The sequence below is a fragment of the Elgaria multicarinata genome, chromosome 15 (genome assembly GCF_023053635.1).
Source record: "Elgaria multicarinata webbii isolate HBS135686 ecotype San Diego chromosome 15, rElgMul1.1.pri, whole genome shotgun sequence".
NCBI classification, from domain to species: Eukaryota; Metazoa; Chordata; class Lepidosauria; order Squamata; family Anguidae; genus Elgaria; species Elgaria multicarinata.
In genome coordinates this window covers 1,010,533-1,030,404 of record NC_086185.1, presented here as the reverse complement: position 1 = coordinate 1,030,404, position 19,872 = coordinate 1,010,533, and the positions used below count along the sequence as shown (strand labels likewise).

General features: G+C 50.1%; 1 protein-coding gene across 1 annotated transcript; it reads left to right on the top strand.

Annotated features, from left to right (window-relative positions):
• The first annotated feature begins 9,711 nt into the window (after positions 1 to 9,711).
• ESX1 (ESX homeobox 1) lies at positions 9,712 to 16,366 on the top strand. Its single transcript, XM_063142041.1, has 5 exons — positions 9,712 to 9,814; positions 10,281 to 10,563; positions 12,140 to 12,185; positions 13,648 to 13,934; positions 16,144 to 16,366. The coding sequence occupies exons 1-5, from the start codon at positions 9,712 to 9,714 to the stop codon at positions 16,364 to 16,366; spliced, it is 942 nt and encodes a 313-aa protein (XP_062998111.1).
• Positions 16,367 to 19,872: the final 3,506 nt, after the last annotated feature.

Genomic DNA, 19,872 nt, shown 5'->3' with positions numbered 1-19,872 from the left:
TAGATCACAAGCTGAATATGAGCCAACAGTGCGATATGGCTGCAAGAAAGGCAAATGCTATTTTGGGCTGCATTAATAGAAGTATAGCTTCCAAATCATGTGAGGTACTGGTTCCTCTCTGTTAGAAATATGGCAGGTTCTTGTCCCTGACCTTAGGTACAAAAGACGAGCGTAGAAAACACTGCAGAAGACACCACGTATCAGTATACTGAGGTGCGACTCGAACAGGGTGGGACCCCGATCGGAGCTTGCACACCACTTTTATTCACATAGGGTCAGCTGACAATGAAAAAGGGGAGTGAGATACATTTACACAACCTGTGTACGAGAGGAGTGGGATACATTTCTAAACAGGATACCTTTATCTAGTCCCATCCCCCTTCCTTGCCATTCCACATCTCTCTGGGATGTGTGAGTCAGCTACTTCCTCTTGCAGGGTCTTCAGAAAGTACAAAGGGCATCTTAAAACTCAATTAACCCTTTCATTTCCTACAATCCTCCCTTTGAGACTCACTTCCTCTTTAAAATGATGTGAAGTCTCACTTATCTGCTTTACTTTTACGAGGTATTGCAGTGTATTCTTCTCGTGTATTATTGTTTATAAGTACAGATTTTAAGCTTAGCCTTCCCAAGGTACTTTGACGTGTATGTCTTTTCCTTGCTGGCTTCTTGTGTGGGACCCCTGTCGGCTTCCGGTGCTGCAGCAGGGGGACCTACGTTGGTGTCCTCAGGGATGTATGGTTTTAATCTATTATAATGTGTCCATTCATTTGACCCAATGAGTTTTACACAAGCATGTGTGACCAGTCCAACTACATATGGCCCTTCCCAAGATGACCCCAAAGTTGTTTTATTCCACTTTTTCAGCCACACTTGGTCTCCGGGCTGGAACCGATGCAGTGGGGCGTCTAAGGGAAGCGTCTGCCGGGTCACTGCGTATTCTTGAAGCTGTAAAAGACATAACTGAAGGCCAGTTAAATGTTCTCGTAATTGGCTGTCTCTTATCTCCCATGTAACTCCAAATGAATGTGACCGGGGAATGGGGGTGGAAATCTAAAAAGCATCTCAAAGGGTGACACTCCAATTCCTCTTCGTGGCATAACCTGTGCTTTGGTGAGGGCTATAGGTAATGCATCTACCCAAGACATCTGAAGTTCTATTTGTAATTTTTGCAACGTGCTCTTCAGGGTCCTATTCATTCTCTCAACCTGCCCTGAGGCCTGAGGCCTCCAGGGTGCATGCAACTTCCACTCAATTTGCAAAGCTTGTGCAAAAGCCTGTGTTACTTCTGAAGTAAAATGAGACCTTAAGTCACTCTCTAAACATTCTGATACTCCATACCTGGGGACAATCTCTTGTAACAGTTTAACAACCACAATGCAAGCTGTACAGTTTCTACAAGGAAATGCTTCTACCCACCCCGTAAGCTGGCAAACAATAACCAAAAGATATTTATATCCCTTGGAGGGCGGGAGCTCAGCAAAATCAATTTGCGCTCTTTGGAAAGGGTAGTCTGCAAGCGGCCGACCACCTGGTGGCACTTCCTTTGCAGAAGGTCCAGCCTTCTGACATACTTGACAACTCTGGGTGACCCGCTTCGCTGCTATGGTGATCCCTGGGCAAAACATTTGCCTTTTAACATATTCAATCAGGGCTGTCATTCCCGGGTGCCCCAACTGGGCATGAATCATTACAGCAAGGGGGTGTACTAAGGCCTCTGGGATACAAATTCTTCTATCTGGGAGCCCCTTCCATCCTTCTGGGAGGTCCATCACAGTCAGCTCTTTTTCTAGCGGCCTCCTGCGCCGCCTCATCTGCTAGCTGGTTTCCTTTTTGAAGGTATGGATCAGTGCTCTTCCCGTGTGCCTGCACATGCATTATGGAGACTTTTTCTGGAAGCTTAACAGCCAAAAGAAGTTGTTCTAGCAAATTCTGGTGTTGTACAGGCTGTCCATTTGAAGACACAAACCCCCGAGTGGACCAAAGTCTAGCATGGGCGTGGCAAACCCCAAATGCATACAAACTGTCTGTATAAATGTTCACTTCTTGCCCCTTTCCAAGTTCGAGGGCTTTCATTAATGCCACTAACTCAGCTGCTTGAGCTGAATATTTACTGGGCAATTTCTCTAGGTACTTTCGAGCGGGTTTAATCATGATTACAGCACATCCAGTATATCTCTGTCCATCTTTAACAAAGCTGGATCCATCCACAAACATCTCAAGGTCTGGCTTCACAAGGGGTACGTCTGACAGGTCGGGGCGAAGTTTGGTATCTATCTCAAGGACTTCTTCACAATCCACCTGGTCCCTTCTTCTGCCCCTCTCCTTCCTTCTAAAATGCTGCTATCATCTTCACAGTTCTCTTCTCTCAAACACCCCCCTTGCTATCTCTAGTAAGGCCAGCAGGGGCAATCTCAGAGCTCCCGGAGTCTTTTGGAGCTTTCTCTGAATATCTGGGGCAGCCTGCCCGATAAATTGCATAGTCATTAAACGCAAATTCTCTGGTAGGCTCATATCAAGGTCCGTATATTCCTCAAACCCTGTCTTCAGCCTTTCCAAAAAGGCAGCTGGAGTCTCATTCTTCTCCTGCCTGATATCAAGGGCCTTACTGAGATTCGGGGCTTTCCTGGCTGACTTTCGCATTCCTTCTAGTAGCAGAGAAAAATATCTCTGGTGCCTTTCTCTTCTTGCATCACTATTCACGTCCCAACCAGGATCTTGTGTAGGAAGGGCAGCTGTAATTTCATTTTCAGTGGCCCCAGGCTTCCCGGACAGAAACTGCACTCTTGCTCTTGCCAATATTGTGGACTTAATCTCCAGCAGGCAAGAATTAAGGAGCATTTGGGAGTCATGCCATGTGGGGCAGTGGGTACTAGCGAGAGATTCACTCTCCTGACGCGGATGCCATGGGGGCCGTGGGCATAGTATATGGAGTAGGCACAAGATCATCATCTTCTCCTTGCTGAAACACTTCGCAGGCAAACACCCATTTGGGTGGTGGCTTAGAGGTGACCACAGTCTGCCAAGGAAACTGATCTAATCTCCCTGTGTCTGTCACTATAACATGAACAGCGCTAACAAGTGCCGGGGAGAAAGAACCCCCTTTTGGCCAAGAAGGACACAATACTGGCCATTCTCTAGTACACAGTTGTTCTAACCTATCTTTTTTCATCTTTACTCTATAATCACCACACAAGTGCTTTAAAATTCTTCAAACAACACTGTAAGGGCGTGGGTCCCCCTCCTTGATGGGACTGTGAACCACCCATCCTCTTATAGGGGTCCTAGAACTCACACAAACACTCACACAGACGTGTCAATCACTTTGTTCTCCGCCGACCTCAATCCGCCTTTCAGCTTGTAATTGAGGAACCGTGGCTCGGAACTCCACTTTCAGGCGGACCGTGGGACTTTCTCAGAAAAGTCCTCCTTTTGTCCTTCATACACACCCCAAACAAGTGAGTTTCCCCCCCCCCTCTAGGTGCTTTGGTGTTCCTAACCAAACACACTCACAAATGCACATATTGTTCACTCCATCCGTCTGGGACCGACCCTTAAGGTGCGTCTGCAGTGGCTCGAGCCTAGCCCATCTCCGACCAGCGGGTTCTACGGAGCTCCGAAGCGCAGTCCCACATTGGAGAGACAGCTGAACTCAGCCGGTCGCGACTTCTCTTCCACCGTGCCTTCGCAGCTTTGGACTACCGCAGCCCGCTCAGGGACGGATCAGAGTCACGGCACCAGAAATTGTTAGAAATATGGCAGGTTCTTGTCCCTGACCTTAGGTACGAAAGACGAGCGTAGAAAACACTGCAGAAGACACCACGTATCAGTATACTGAGGTGCGACTCGAACAGGGTGGGACCCCGATCGGAGCTTGCACACCACTTTTATTCACATAGGGTCAGCTGACAATGAAAAAGGGGAGTAGGATACATTTACACAACCTGTGTACAAGAGGAGTGGGATACATTTCTAAACAGGATACCTTTATCTAGTCCCATCCCCCTTCTCTGCCATTCCACATCTCTCTGGGATGTGTGAGTCAGCTACTTCCTCTTGCAGGGTCTACAGAAAGCACAAAGGGCATCTTAAAACTCAATTAACCCTTTCATTTCCTACACTCTCTATTCGGCCCTGGTTAGGCCTCATCTAGAGTATTGTGTCCAGTTCTGGGCTCCACAATTCAAGAAGGACGCAGACAAGCTGGAGCGTGTTCAGAGGAGGGCAACCAGGATGATCAGGGGTCTGGAAACAAAGCCCTATGAAGAGAGACTGAAACAACTGGGCATGTTTAGCCTGGAGAAGAGAAGATTGAGGGGAGACATGATAGCACTCTTCAAATACTTAAAAGGTTGTCACACAGAGGAGGGCCAGGATCTCTTCTCGATCCTCCCAGAGTGCAGGACACGGAATAACGGGCTCAAGTTAAAGGAAGCCAGATTCCAGCTGGACATCAGGAAAAACTTCCTAACTGTTAGAGCAGTGCGACGGTGGAATCAGTTACCTAGGGAGGTTGTGGGCTCTCCCACCCTAGAGGCCTTCAAGAGGCAGCTGGACAACCATCTGTCAGGGATGCTTTAGGGTGGATTCCTGCATTGAGCAGCGGGTTGGACTCGATGGCCTTGTAGGCCCCTTCCAACTCTGCTACTCTATGATTCTATGATTCTATGATTTTTGTGGGGTTGTGATTCCATTCTGGGTTTCAATCAGAAATAGCCAGAACCCTAAAGGATCTACCCAAGGTGCTGAACCCACTTGGGGGATAAGCGTTCAGCAACTTGGAAAGCTCCTTTAGAGTTCTGACTGGTCAGACTAAAACCCACCAAAATCAGAGCTACCAGCTTCCACTGAATGTAAGCAGGGATCCACCAGCAATTAAGGAGGAGACAGATGTTATCTACCCCATACATACAAAACAAAAAAGGGGGCAAACACCCTAATCAACCCCCAAGTGCCAGGCACACTTTTAGGCTTTCATTTAAAACAAGTTCCTCCACTCTTCTTCCTGATTGCAGAAGTCAAAATAACTTAAACTCAGGGCAGATTGATCCATCCATAAGGCTAAATTGGCGCATTGTTTCAGGAGAAGGGGAGATTTCAGCTGGTAAATCAAAGCAGCTTAATTGCCTAACTTGACAGCTTATTATGGTTGGAGGCAACGTAAACTATAATGGATGCTAATATTGCGTTGGCACTTGGGCATCGCAATGTGTTTCAAATGACCATTGACTCAATTGCTTCAGCTCTTATTTAACGCAACGAAGTGACAACCGCAGGTCAACCGATGAACTAGAGCAAAACAGGGAGGAGGCTGCTAAAGACATCCCGTGTGGCTACACACAAGTTTAACATACAAATCAAAAAGATATTCCAGTGAAAACTATGATCTACAATATGCTTCTTTTGAAAGGACATTCTGGAGAGCTTTTTTTTTATATAGCCAATTGTAAAAAAAACCCCACCCATGCCTAGTGTATCAAATTCTTAAAGATATAACAAGATCTCATTCTTTTGTACTGGATTAATTATTTCAGGCCCTATGCAGTAGTAGTTGTACGTTTTTTAAAGCAAATCACAAACAAAGATGCTCTTGGAATTTACACACACACACCTTGAACAGGGGAACTTTTCAAGATCTGGTGCTGCTCCACGAACCCACCAACCCCCATTTTACAGGGGTCAATAATTGGGTCCTCTCACAGTTTGGTTTCATTCCCTCTATTTCTGATGTTCACACCATGAGTGCTGTTCCTGACATAGACAAAAAGGCACCCTGCAGACACACTGGGAAGGTATCTGTATGCTCAGGGGAAGCCCAAGGTTTGAAAAGGTACAAAACTGTTTAGGGGGGGAAACAGGGTCCCCCAAAACAGCCCAATGAGCCCTCAATATGTATAGTGGCCATAGAATGGAATATTGGCAGCAGGGTACAGAAAACAGCTGGGAGGGGAAATGGACTGGAGTGTGCAGATGGATGACCCCTCCTCACTACGGCAGCCCCTCCACCACCGCCCCACCCCCAGAAATGCTACGTAGGGAGTCAAGAGACCCTGATGAACAGGCAGAGCTATGGTGGGAGGGGGAAGGGATCCCCAAAGATCAGGTAGAGGGACCGTCTGTGAGCGACCCGGAGGAGAAGGTTACCAGTGGCTACTAGATGCAATGGCTATGTGCTACTCCCAGGATCAGAGGCAGTACTCCTATGTACACCGCTTCCTGGGGGACATGGGTGGGGACTGGGGAGGGTGCTGTTGCATCATGTCCTGCTTGTGGGTCTCCTGTCGACAGCTGGTTGGCCACTGTGTGGGCTGGATGAACCTTTGGTCCTATCCAGCAGGGCTCTCCTTATGTTCTTATGAGGGAGAGGCCTTCCTCTTGCGGAAGGCGGAGTCTGGATCGAGGCAGTGAGCCCCTGAATCAAGCACTGCCTTGTGGGTAGCTGTTGCCAACTTTTCCCCTGGCTAATAGAGCCCTCCAAGCCAGCTTGCTCTGCAGGCATTAGCAGACGATAAAGTCCTGCTGTTAATTGCTGTTGTGGTGTTATAGGGAGAGGGGGATGGGCTAGTGCAAAATTAGGCCTATCCCACAGGAAGGCTTCCCTCTCCCTGGCAGGAAAGAATGCAAAATAATAACTCTTTGCTATCCAGACTCAGCTGCCTGAACCAGTTGCCTCGTTCTGCCAAATGGCAGGGCCAGCCCTGCCAGGATCCCAGCAATCCAATTCCATCCCTACACACACACACACACACACACACACACACACTTTTCTTTTCTTTTATCCCCCCAAAGTCAGTCAGTATTGTATGAGCATGCTCCGTCAGCATAGGGCCCTTTTGGGGTTTCCCTCTGCATAGGATTCCCCCCCCCTTAATATTGAATACCACTTGAACGATAGACACGTGATGGAGGGGATGATGGGCCTTGCTACTCTTTTGCCTCGCTACTTTCTCCCTGGCATTGATGCCCCATACTGAGTTTGGCCAAGTTAGTTCCTCTCCAAGTCAAGGACAGAGGTTCTGATGGGAATGCTGTGGATGTCATATATCTTGACTTCAGCAAAGCTTTTGACAAAGTACCACATGACATTCTGATTAACAAACTAGCTAAAAGTGGGCTAGATGGAACAACTATTAGGTGGATCCACAGTTGGCTACAGAATCGGACTCAAAGAGTACTTATCAATGGAACCTTCTCAAACTGGGGAGAGGCAACAAGTGGGGTGCCGCAGGGCTCAGTCCTGGGCCCAGTGCTCTTCAACATTTTTATTAATGATTTGGACGAGGAGGTGCAGGGAACGCTGATCAGATTTGCAGATGACACCAAATTGGGTGGGATAGCTAATACCCTGGAAGACAGAAACAAACTTCAAAGTGATCTTGATAGGCTGGAGTGCTGGGCTGAAAACAACAGAATGAAATTTAATAGGGATAAATGCCAAGTTCTACATTTAGGGAATAGAAACGAAATGCACAGTTACAAGATGGGGGACACTTGGCTCAGCAATACTACAAACGAGAAAGATCTTGGAATTGTTGTAGATCACAAGCTGACTATGAGCCAACAGTATAATATACTGTTGGCTCATATACCAAGAAAGGCAAATGCTATTTCGCGCTGCATTAATAGAAGTATAGCTTCCAAATCACGCGAGGTACTGGTTCCTCTCTATTCGGCCCTGGTTAGGCCTCATCTAGAGTATTGCGTCCAGTTCTGGGCACTTCAAGAAGGATGCAGACAAGCTGGAGCATGTTCAGAGGAGGGCAACCAGGATGATCAGGTGTCTGGAAACAGAGCCCTATGAAGAGAGACTGAAAGAACTGGGCATGTTTAGCCTGGAGAAGAGAAGATTGAGGGGAGACATGATAGCACTCTTCAAATACTTGAAAGGTTGTCACATAGAGGAGGGGCAGGATCTCTTCTCGATCCTCCCAGAGTGCAGGACACGGAATAATGGGCTCAAGTTACAAGAAACCAGATTCCGGCTGGACATCAGGAAAAACTTCCTGACTTAAAGCAGTACGACAATGGAACCAGTTACCTAGGGAGGTTGTGGGCTCTCCCACACTAGAGGCATTCAAGAGGCAGCTGGACAACCATCTGTCAGGTATACTTCAGGATGGATTCCAGCATTGAGCAGGGGTTTGGATTTGATGGCCTTATGGGCCCCTTCCAACTCTACTATTCTATGATTCTATGATTTACCTCAACAGCACTGTCGGGATCTACCACAAGAGGGCGCAAGGGATCCAGTTTCCTGGCGACTTCTGATCTCTTGGTGGTTAAAACAGAGTGTTGCTTTCATGGCAGCATTCCAGTCCGACCACCCCATCCCCGTCTAATGTTGACTGAGCAACATCCCCAGACCTATCGCTGTTGATGCCCGTCCCCCCACCCTCCCCAGAAATTATTTGGAAGACTGGACTGGGATGTGCCGCTGCAACAGGTGTTAAGAAGTCGGAGGGGGAGCAGCGGCCAATGGCCAGGCTCGTCCTCCGCCCCCCCCCCTCCGAGAATCTCACTAGAATACGGAGCCCCCGCTCTGCCCTCTGCCCCACCAGCCCGGGTGGGCACCAGCCGCCCCTGAAGGGAGCCCAACTGCAAGCAGTGGCGGCCGGGGCGGGGCAGGGCTGGGCAGGGGGGGCGGGGGGGGCAGTTGAGTTGGACTTATGATTTTGAGGGGGCCTACTCAGTTGTGCAAGAACGTTTGAATGGATTAGCAGTTTTGAACATTAACCTTGACAAGGCAAAGTTGCTTGATTTTTCTGTTGTTGATGAAGAATTTGCCCAAAGAAAAGCACGTAAATCATTTCTGAATGTGAAGAACTGATGTCTTATATACCGTACATCTTGAATAAAATCGTTTGCCATTACCTTTTTTACAAATCGTTCTAGTTCATATATATTTAGAACTGATTAAAATACTTAATGAGCAGTTTGAAATGGGGCCTACATTTCCCATCTGGCCGGGGCCTACTACCAGCTTTGCCAGCCCTGGGTGGGGGCGGGACGCCCGGATCATTCGGGCCCCCAATCGGCTGCAAAAGAGCACACATTCAAAAGAAAGGGCGTGGGAGGTGGGGCTACAGAAGCTTTTACTTTTTTCCACTTTGTTCTCTTTTACAGTGGGGACCAAACTAAGTCACGTGTTCACACGAGCTGCTATTGCGCTTCCTCCCCCCCCCCCCCGCTGGCCCCAAGGTTCAGTCCAAAACCAAGAGCCCTCCCTTGCCTTGGGCAGAAACAGCAGCCAGGTTGGGGGCAATTTCGGGTTGGAAAGTATTAGACAGGAAGGAAAGGGTTAAACCCTTTCTGGATCTCTTGCAGAGCTCCTTGAGAGTTCTGGATGGTCCTGACTGAAACCCAGAGCGGATGTACTGGCCTCTGAGCCACCAGCCTCGGCTAGCTGCACCGCTGCAGCGATTCCGTTTCAATGGCGCTGGGGCGCCTCCTGCAGGCAGCGCGCCTGAATCTCCACGCGGGGGCGCCCTCCACTCCTCCTGCCAAGGGATGGGGCAGCCCGTCCGTCTCCCCCCCGGCACACACGCTTCCTCCGCCCGCCCCGCTCCCCCCGCCCTCGCCGACGGCAGAGGCCAAATACCTGCTCAGGAGACGGCCGTCCCCCCGGCCACCCCCCCGACGCTGGGTGCAAATGGGGGCGCTGCCCGGCTCCAATAAAACCCGGCGGCAGCGGGCGAAGGGCGACCAGCCGCCATGCAGAGGCACAGCCCCGCCGGCGCCCCCGCCCTGCACCTGCTCACGTCCTACTTCATCGACAGCATCCTGGGCAGCCGCAGCCCCGCCGCCGGGCCCCACAGTGAGCAGCGCGGGAGGGGGCGCGGGCGAAGCGGGGGTGGAGCGCGTGGGGGTGCCCTCGGGGCGCGGATCAGCTGCTCCGGGCGCCCCTTCCAGCACCCGGAGAGGCCGCGGGGGTTCTGGGGGTTCAGCCCAGACTTGCAAGCTCGGAAGTCGAGGAGGGTGGGGGCTCCAGTTTCGGCGGGGCTGTGAATCCGTTCTGGGTTTTAGCCAGGGCCGGCCAGACCGCTCGCGGAGCTGTCCAAGGTGCTAAACCCACTTTGGAGGCGGGGGGGGGGGCTGCCCGAGGCGCCGCCATGCCGTTGACATCAGCGGCACGGCCGAGGCGGGGTGCGCTGGGCTCGCCTCGCCGGCGGAACGGGCCCCGGCGCTGGGTTCCGCGGGCGGAGCCTCGGCGGCGGCGCTGACGGCCTCTCTCCCTCCCTCTCCTTCCCCTCTTTCGCGCTCTCTCTTCCTCCGCTCGGCAGGCGGGGCCCCCGCGGAGCCCTCCTTCCCAGCGCCGCCGGCTGCCAAGGCGGCGGCGGCGGCTCCCCCGGGCCAGGACAAGGACGGCGGCGGCCAGGCGGGCCGGAGCGGCCCGGGCTGCCCGGGGGGACGGCTCCCCTCCGGGCCGGGCGCAGCGGCCGGGGGCGCCGTCGAGGCTCCGCTGAAGAGGAAGCAGCGCCGCTACCGCACCACCTTCAGCAATTTCCAGCTGGAGGAGCTGGAGCGTGCCTTCCGCAAGTCCCACTACCCGGACGTCTTCACCAGGTAGGGCGCTGCGCCTCGTCGGGGGGGGGGGGGAATGGTTCCGACTTGGGCGGGGCTGGGAATCCCGTCTGGGTTTCAGTCAGATCCGGCTGGAGCACCAAAGGAGCTCTCCGAAGTGCTGGAGATTCTCGTTTGGAGGCGAGGAGGTTCAGCACCTCGGAGAGATTCCCTCGCGGCCCTTCCGAGGGCTACAAGTGCGGCCACTGCGTTAACAGCCGCGGGCCACGTTGCCATCGCCAGGGCTCTGGAGTTGGAGGAAGAGGAGGGGCTGACATATTTCTTAGGGAGATTCAAGGCCAACGTAGATGTGATAGCCGCAGACCCAATTCCGCTCGTGGATTGTGCCCCCCTCAAGCCCTAAGGACTGATGGGAACGGAAGCAATTTAAAGTGCAGCCGCGGGGCGGGGAGGGCGGAGGCAAGCTGAACACTCCCCCATACTTACCTCCCCCCTCCCCCGCAAGTTTTACTTCATGCTCAGAAATAGGACACGCAGCCCACCCACCCCGGCCAAAATGGAACAAATGCCTTGACTGGGAAATCATAATTCAGCCTCCCCTTTCTTGCTGTGGTTTAACTCTCTCTCTTACGCTGGACAGGAAAACATCAGGTCTAATTGTTTCACTTAGCAAATACACAGCATTTCCCTTGAGTGGGGGCGGGGCGGGAGAAACAGAAAGGGCGCCAGTACGAAGTTGCGTAAAGTGTGGTTTTGCTTCATTTGTTTTTTTGAAGTTGGTGGACTTTAAATAAACCAAGATGTAGGTGATGGGATGCCTAGGACTCAGCACATCCTATTTACAAATTATAGATTTTAATATATATATATATATGAAACTAAAACAACAACTGCGGTCAGAAATTGGTGCATTGTAGCATACTGAGGCTGGTGTTTTCATAGAATCATAGAATAGTACAGTTGGAAGGGGCCTATAAGGCCATCGAGTCCAACCCCCTGCTGACACATTTCACATTTTAAAATCTGTTTATTTATATATAAAATCTATAGATTTACAAACTGAATGCACTAGTGTTGGGTTATTTCTTTCATTTTGGGTTACTTTCAGTCCAAGTGGCCAGTGATTTCCAAAGTTTTCAAAATGGATCTGTGCAGGGGGCCTTTCCCCCTTCTGCAGCCCACTTCCTGCAGCCTCTTAACTGGTGTGACGGAGACCACAGCAGCTTTGCCTCCCCCTCCCCTTCCTCTATAGTTCCACCAGGTTCAAATTTTAGATTCTAAACTTCTTAGGGCAAGGACCAGTCTTCTCATACCTCTGTAAAGCCCCAGGCATACAAATGGGGGCACAATGGCTTATACAGCCAAAGTTAGTCTAACTTAAGTCCCATTCATTTCAATAGGTATACTCTAAGCAGAACATTGGACACAACCCAATAGAAATCAGCTGTGTGGCCCTCCAGATGTTTTGGATGAGAAGGCCCAGAATCTCAGACCAGGCTGGCTGGGATCTTGGAGTCCAAAGGATCTGGAGGATGCCTTGAGGGGTACAGCTAACAAATAGGAGTAGGAGTAGGAGTAGGAGTAGGAGTAAATAACGTGCTTGGTTTTCCATCTGCAGGGAGGAGCTTGCAATGCGGCTAGACCTCACAGAAGCTAGAGTTCAGGTAAGGCAGAGTTCAGGCCTTTGATAGTGAAAACTTTCTAATGAATCGCTGTCTGTTTCTGGATGGGAGAAAACAGAAAGTGGATAAATTATTATTATTATTATTATTATTATTATTATTATTATTTATTTATTTATATAGCACCATCAATGTACATGAATATCCAAGCCTGGCCACAGCTTGAATTCTTGTAACTGAACTTGTCCATGCTCATCTTTGGCTGCCCCTCTTGCCTTTCCTGTCAAAACATGAAATGGAAAGGGTTTTTTGGGGGGGTAAGCTCTGCTCCCCCCTTCCTCTGTATGCCGCATTGTAAAAACACTGTGTCCATCAATGGCACTTCAGAAATAATCATGGCAATTCTACTGAAACTTGTTTGGTCTCTGTCCTGGTGCTGCTCTTTGTGTCTTCCCCATGCACAAATGTTTCCCTGTTCCTGGAATCACAGCATCGGGTTTTCGATTTGGTTCTGACATTTTCATGCCTTTTATAATTTGTGTTTGTTTGCATGACTCTGGGGTCTCCAACATGGTGCAATGTGCTACACCTCTCATGGTATCTGCCAGGCTGCCAGGCCCCCTTGGGTTTTTATTTTAAAGATATTTTAATTTGTTGGGTTTCAGAGCAAGGTGCCACTGCCAGGATCACCTTTATTTCGAAGAATGCCTCTGGGCCCCTGAGGCACTCTTAGAAAATGAAAACGAAAGTAGTGGGCACTTTGTTCTGAAGGTGCCCAGCCAGCCAGGAAAAAGAAAAAGGCAAGCTGAGGTGATAGAAAGTGTCCTGAGGTACTAGAGAGTGTGGCTGAAGGCATCCGTGGGTGCAAATAGGTAGCATGTGCTTGCTTGTTTGTTGTTTTGTTGTGGTGTGTGTTTGTGTAGGGTGGGGGCTGTTTCTCTAAGCGCCACCCATTTGCCTTCTGGAAAATGACTGTTTTGTGACCTGCTATATCAGCCAATTTGTGAGAGTGCCCACTACGCTCTCTCAAAACTCCAAATGTGCTCACCGACCCAAAACAGGTTGGGTAGCGCCATCCTCCTCCCTCTCTAAGTTGTGATGCCAGTGATGAGAACCACCTGGGCGAGGTGGCCCTCTGTCCCTTTCAGACTGGTCCACGCTTGGCGGATACCAGAGATGTGTCCATGGGCACACTGTGGAGGTTCCACCAAGAAAGATAACCTGGGTTGCTTATCATAGGTTGAGGCTACAAGTGGGAAGCCTCTGATCTATAATAACATTCATGTACTTTAGTTATGGGGAGAGTTTCCATAAAAGGGATGATAATAATAATAATAATAATAATGATGATGATGATGATGAAGAAGAAGAAGAAGAAGAAGAAGAAGAAGAAGAAGAAGAAGACCATCTCGCATTGCTAATTCAGGGTGGCATATTGTTGTGAATCCATCTCTCTCTCTCTCTCTCTCTCTCTCTCTCTCTCTCTCTCTCTCTCTCCTGCAAGGTCTGGTTCCAAAACCGAAGGGCAAAGTGGAGGAAACGGGAGAAGACGGAGATCTTGGGTACCCTGCCCAGCCTCTCTTTGGGGCACCCCTTTGGCTTGTACCTGGATGTCCCACTGACGCAGGCGCCCCTCCTGGACCCTACCTGGCGCTCGGTGCCCATTTCCACCGTGGCTGCACCTCCGGTGGCACCCGCTTTCAGCCCTGCAAGCTTGGCTCCGTTTGGCTTGAGCAGCATCACATGGACGTCCCTTTTCCGGAATCCGGTCTTAAGCCCTCAGCTTGGCAGGTAATCATGACCTTGTCTGTGCAAAGATGGTGCCCTGAGATGGTGACGGGCACCTACGGACCCGATCCGGTGCCCAGGCAGGCAGGCTTCGAAGTCTCCCTATTTCGATGGACTCTAGCGTGGCTAATTCTGCATAAAATCCAGCTGTTGGGCTATTGGCAAGAAAACTATCTGGGAGCTGTTTAGAACAGAGGGGCAGAACTCCAGGCCAGGGCCAAAGTCCAGCCCTCTGGTTCCCCCGTCCCCCACGGCACTGCCCCTTCCACTGACCCCTCTCTCTTTCTCCAGGCCACCAGTCCTTGGGTGGTTTCCTGGCTCTTGTACCATGAATAAGATCTTTGCACATGATCCATCCAATTGATTTCAATGCAATTTAAATAAGTGTTTTAATCTAAGGAACTTAAAAGGATGTTGGGTCATCAGTTTTACCCTGGATGCACAATTGCAAAGTTCCCCCCTTTTTTATTGTGCATATCAACAAAACAGAACAGGATATACAACACGTAAAGAAAAAGAGAGAAAAACAATTGCAAAGTTTGCATCTTGTAATTTTTCATTCTTCTCTGCAGGGGAAGAGAAAATGTCCATAATGTAAAAAGGACCATTCCAATTAAACAAGCAGGATTTGGCACTAAACTAGTTGTAAATACTGTACATGAAACTGCAGTATTAATTCTTATACAACAAACAAAATTCATATTAACACAACACAACCAAATTGCAACCAAAACATTAAAAAGTCAGACAATGTTCAGAAGCCAAATTTGCAACATAACTCTTCCTGCTGTGTGCAGGTTTTGCCATTGTGTCTTGTGTTTTTAATTGCATTAACGAGGTTTGGGGTGGCTTGTGTGCCTTTGGGCGGGACGCACAGGTTGTAAGCGTTGTGGTGATGTGGTGGATTTCATTGCTGACAGTGATGTGTCTAGGGATGTCAGGGGGAGAGGGGGACTCACCCAGCTTCCATCAGCTCAGCCCCCTGGACGTCAGCTCATTTCGCCATGAGACGATGGCCAGACTTGATCTGCATCAAGCCAGCTTCCGGATTTTTTCGTGTGTTTTTTCCATTTACCTATATAGAAATATGCATAAATTGTAGGGTGCAATTTCTGTGATATATGCACCTTTGGCAGTAATTTGCAGCCAAAATTTGAGTAAATCATGCAAATTGCACCCTGCGATGTGAACACATTTCTGTAAATGAAAAGAAATGTAGACAAATTTCCTGGATTTCTGGGAAAGCCCCGCAGCTCGGCTTATACTGCTGTTGTGTTGTTGTTTTTAATGTTTTGGATTGCAACTTAAATGGTTTAATAAAGGCACCTCAGCTGCTGTCGCCTTATGCAGTCTGACTTGGTTCCAGGATGAGTGCCGAGGGTCAGCCCGGTTGGGCCCCTGCCAAGGGCCCACCCCTCAGAAGGGGCCCCTGAGGAGAGCTCCCTGGAGTTGCTTCCACCTGCCTCTGCTTACTGTCCAGCAAGCAAGCAAGCAAGCGGCGGCGGTGGTGGTGGTGGGAAAGAGGAGGCGGAGCAAGAGCCCCCGCTGGCCAGGGAGAGGAGAGGACAGACTCGGCCAAGGAGGGCCCCCACTGAGCCGCCGGGCAGGCTCATCCGCTCCCTCCTCCTCTGGGGCAGCCACAAGGAAGAGATCAGCAGCTTTCACTTCCTGGGTCAAGTAAATGCAGTTCAGAGTGCCGTCCAAACCCTGGAAATCCTCTATCAGTCTTCACTGTGGTTTACAGCGGGGGGTGGGGGCAGCCTGCGGAGGGGGGGCTGTGGGGCCGCACGCACCCCTCTGCCCCATTTTATGCAGATTTCTCTTTTAGGAATTTAGTATGTGAGGCACAGTTCCCTCCCCTCCTCCCGAAATGCCCTTTGCCCCTTCTGTGGACCCTGCCCCAAAATCTTCGTTTTTGGTAGCGCCTCCTACTTTTGCAAGTTTTCTGTTTCGTTTGTAAGAAGCCACCTCAGGCTGCAGGGAGGGGGGTAATAGAGCTCCCTTTAAAAGACCGCCTTTTGTACCCTGGTGCCCCCCTGATGGCCCCATTGGCCAGGGATGATGGGAGTGGGAGTCCAACGCCCCTGGAGGCTGCCCTGCAAAAAAGGCCCTTTGACCACGTTGGCCTCCTGCCCCTCTCCGTGCCTTGGGGCAGCCACTGCTCCGCAGAGGCGTGGATCGTGACCTTCCCTTTTCCCCCTCATGAATCCAGGTTCCTCAGTGCTTTAAACCCTCTTGTGACCACTGCCTCCGTCCTCATGAAAGCTCCCGGGGCCTTGGCCGACCCCGTCGCCACCGCCTTCGCCGACCCCCGGGCAGCTCTGAGGAAAAGCTCCAGCGTCGCAGACCAGAGGCTCAAGGCCACAGAACGTTCCCCGCCAACCCCTCCCTTGTGTCTCGGTCCCGCCGGCTCCAACAAGGAGCGCCTCTGTTAACCGCCTTTGGCAGAGGCTGAAATCCCGTCCGAGCCCATCCGTCGCCCCGTCAATGGATCCGGCCGCAGCGGGTGTGTTGCGGTGCCCGGCCAAGGGAACCGAGGCAGCCCGAACGAGATGCGCCTGGCGACAGAGAGAGAAGACGGACGGACGGACGGTGTTGTTTCACACAGGCTGACGTAAAGCCAACGTAGATGCTGGTGCTTTTGTAGGGGGGTGATTTTAGCTCCACCCCATTTGCCCTTGGCCCCACCCAGCCCCAAAAGCTCCTCCGAATTCATCATTTGGGCTGAAAAAGGTCCCTTGCCCCTGGATTACATGAAGTGCTTTGAGGGCTCAGCTGGGAGCAAGGTCACATCCTCCCTCAGTCATAATGCTCATTGAGTGACCTCAAGCCCGTGGCTTAGCTCTCTCCACCTCAATCTACCTCGCAGGGTTGTTGTGAGAGTAACATGGAGAGGAGAGCCATCGATGCCACCTTGGGAGTAAAGGCAGGATATAAATGTAATAAACAAAACACCCCTGGCTTTTTTAAACCTGGCCTTTCCCCCCACCCCTCTTGCAAGGAGCTCAGGGTGAATTTCATGGCCCTCCTACTCTTCTCCATTTTATCCCAACAACAATGCTGTGAGGTAGGCTCAGCTGAGAGTCATCGCCTGGCCCAAAGTCACCCAGTGGGTTTCCATGGCTGAGCGGGGACTAGAACTCCCAGTCTCCCGAGTCTCAGTCCAAGCACTGCACCATCCTGGCTCTGAAGTCAGCCCAATGAACACGGGGGCTTACTTTCCAGTAACCATACTTAGGACAGCAGCCTTACAAGGTGTTATACAAATGCTAAGTATTGTCATTTCTCCTATAGGAATCCACATGTTTGATTTCATGTTTGACTCTGCAAGGTCACGCTGGCATATAAAAATGCCCAGGATGGAAGATTCACCAAATTGGCAGAGAGGTCAAGAACACAAGTATGATATATTTAAAAAAATAGAATGTGAGGTTTTAATTCAGGGTCTGCACAAAATGTATTGCACTTGTTTATATGCTTAATAAGTTAGTTGAGTAAATGTTACATTCAAGGCTTTGGCTCTTAATGCGCTTTATAATCTGGTGTCTTTTCCATAAAGGTCATTTGTCTGATTAGTCTGAATTCAGAACACGCTGAAACTGAACACTGTCATTAATAAAGGGCAAGTATTTTAAAAGACTATATTATGCCAGAGGCAAACCAGTTTATTGAGTCTTTCGTTGAATAATCTAGCTTTGCAAATTGTCTACTCTCCTAGAGCAAGGAGAAATAGGCACCAGGTGACTAGGAAAAGAAGGTTTGCAAAAGGATTTTGTTTAAGGCTACAAATGACTTCACACATCATGGGAGGCAGGGCTGGCTAGGAAAAAGTTTTGCAGCTTATTTATTTGCAAGGTTGTAATTGCCCCTTTAAAAGCATGGAAAGAATTAAGGGGGTTGTTTTTTTGTTTTGTTCCTGTTGTTCTTGAGGAGTAAATGCATTAAGGGTGCAATCCTGTGCATCTTTAGGTGGAAAACAGTCCTACAAATCCCAGCACCTCTCAGCCAACATGGGGAGTGCTTGGTGTTGTAGGACACTTTTCTGTTTACACACACTTAGGATTGTGCAGTAAGACTCATCTCTGACAATACTGTGCTGGAGGGCAGGGGAGCATTGGGTTAGGTCCAAAAGGGCTCCTGGGGTGTCTCTAGGGACGAAACCCACCTCTGTTTGAACAGAGTGCATCTCTCCAGACTCCCGAGGAGCATTTCCTGGACCACCAACCTGAGCTGCCGTGGAACTGAGCTTGGGTCATTTGGCTGCAAAGTCCGTGCTGTGCTGCTGAGCAACGGTCCTGCCCTCTGCCTGACGCTGGGTTAAACTAGCTGAGTATTGCCCACTCTGACTGGCAGCAGTTCTCCAGGGCTTTCAAAAATAAATAAATAAATAAATGCCACAGGCTGATTTCTTTGAGTCTGAAAATGTTTTCTAGCCCTAGTTGCAACTAGAAGGAATGCAACGAGTTCATGGGTGGATGCCACCTGCTAAATGCCCAGGTGAAACAATAACAAATGCCATTAAAAGGGATCTTGTCCTTAACTAGTAACAAACAACAAAACAAAATAGGCTTAAGGGAAGCTATGTATGTAAAACATACAGAACAACAAACAAACAAGTAATATAAATGCTGATATTTCACACAACATTTAAAACAATTGAGTAGCACACCAACAATATATCACATGTACATAGTTGAAACACTGATTTCCAAATCAAAAAGGCTGGACAAATATACGGTGACTGGGATGTCACAACATGCTAACCCACACTCAGAGGTGGAGTGTGGGTTGTTGAACCATAGGTTAAACCCAGGACAGTGTGGCTTATTTTTCTCAAACGAGCCACTTGAGAACCCACAGTTTGTGGGCTTATTCTGGGTAGTTAACAAGGTACCCTGCAGATAGTGTCCTGAGTTCAGACATACACTAACCCATGGTTCAACAAACAACCCACAGTTCAACAAACAGCCCACAGTTCAACTGCTGAGTGTGTGTTGTGGTGAAATGCAAACCTAGCCTATGAATCCATGGCTGGAAAGAACTAGGTATCCCCCCCCAAAAAAAGACACTGTACCTCTTCTGCAGCCCAGGGAGGTGAAGAAGTGTTCTGACTGGGTAACCACGATTAACTTGCTGCTCAGTGCAGGGGTCTTACAACCACGGCATCCCTGACGGTGGACCACCCAGCTGTTAATCCTACCATTTAGCCCAAATCTACCTCCCTACAACTTCCAACCATTTGGTTCTAGTCCTGCCCTCTGGCGCAACCGAGAATGAGTTTGCTCCGTCCTCTTTGTGACAGCCATTCCGACGTTCAACAGCCGCTATCATGTCTCCCCTTGATAAGCAGCCCACGCTGCTCCTGCCACCAGTCCCCGTTGGACTTGGTTCCCAGATCCTCCACCGTCAATCACCCTCCTCTGGGTAAGCTCCAATCTGTCCATGTCCTTCTTAAAACACACAGAACACAGAGGTGGGCACAGCCTGGCCGCCATGGTGCAGGACAGCAGGGGTCTCGGTGGGCTTGTGTGCGTGGGAGACGCAGGACTTGTGAATCCCCTTGGATGCTGTCTGGTGGCTTTTCAGAGGAGTCCATTCACACGCATACAAGGTCCGCTGCATAACCAAGTGACGGGCCTGTATGTGTGAAAGGGGCTTTACAGACCAAAACCTCTAGAACATTGCTGCTGCTGCTGCTGCTGCCGCCGCTGCCGGGCAGACATGCCTCCCCTTAGCTTGCGTGGATCAACTATTTCGAGGACTCTGGCAAAAGATGCGCCTGACCCATCAGCCCCCGAGGCCTCAACGTTCGCAATGACATCACCATCAGCAACACCAGCAGAACATCACAGATCGGGGCTCCGCTTCTGCTGCAGCCTCTCAGAGCAAGCCGAGGAAAAGCATGGCTGCACGCTCAGCTGACCTTTGGGCAGGCGGGCGG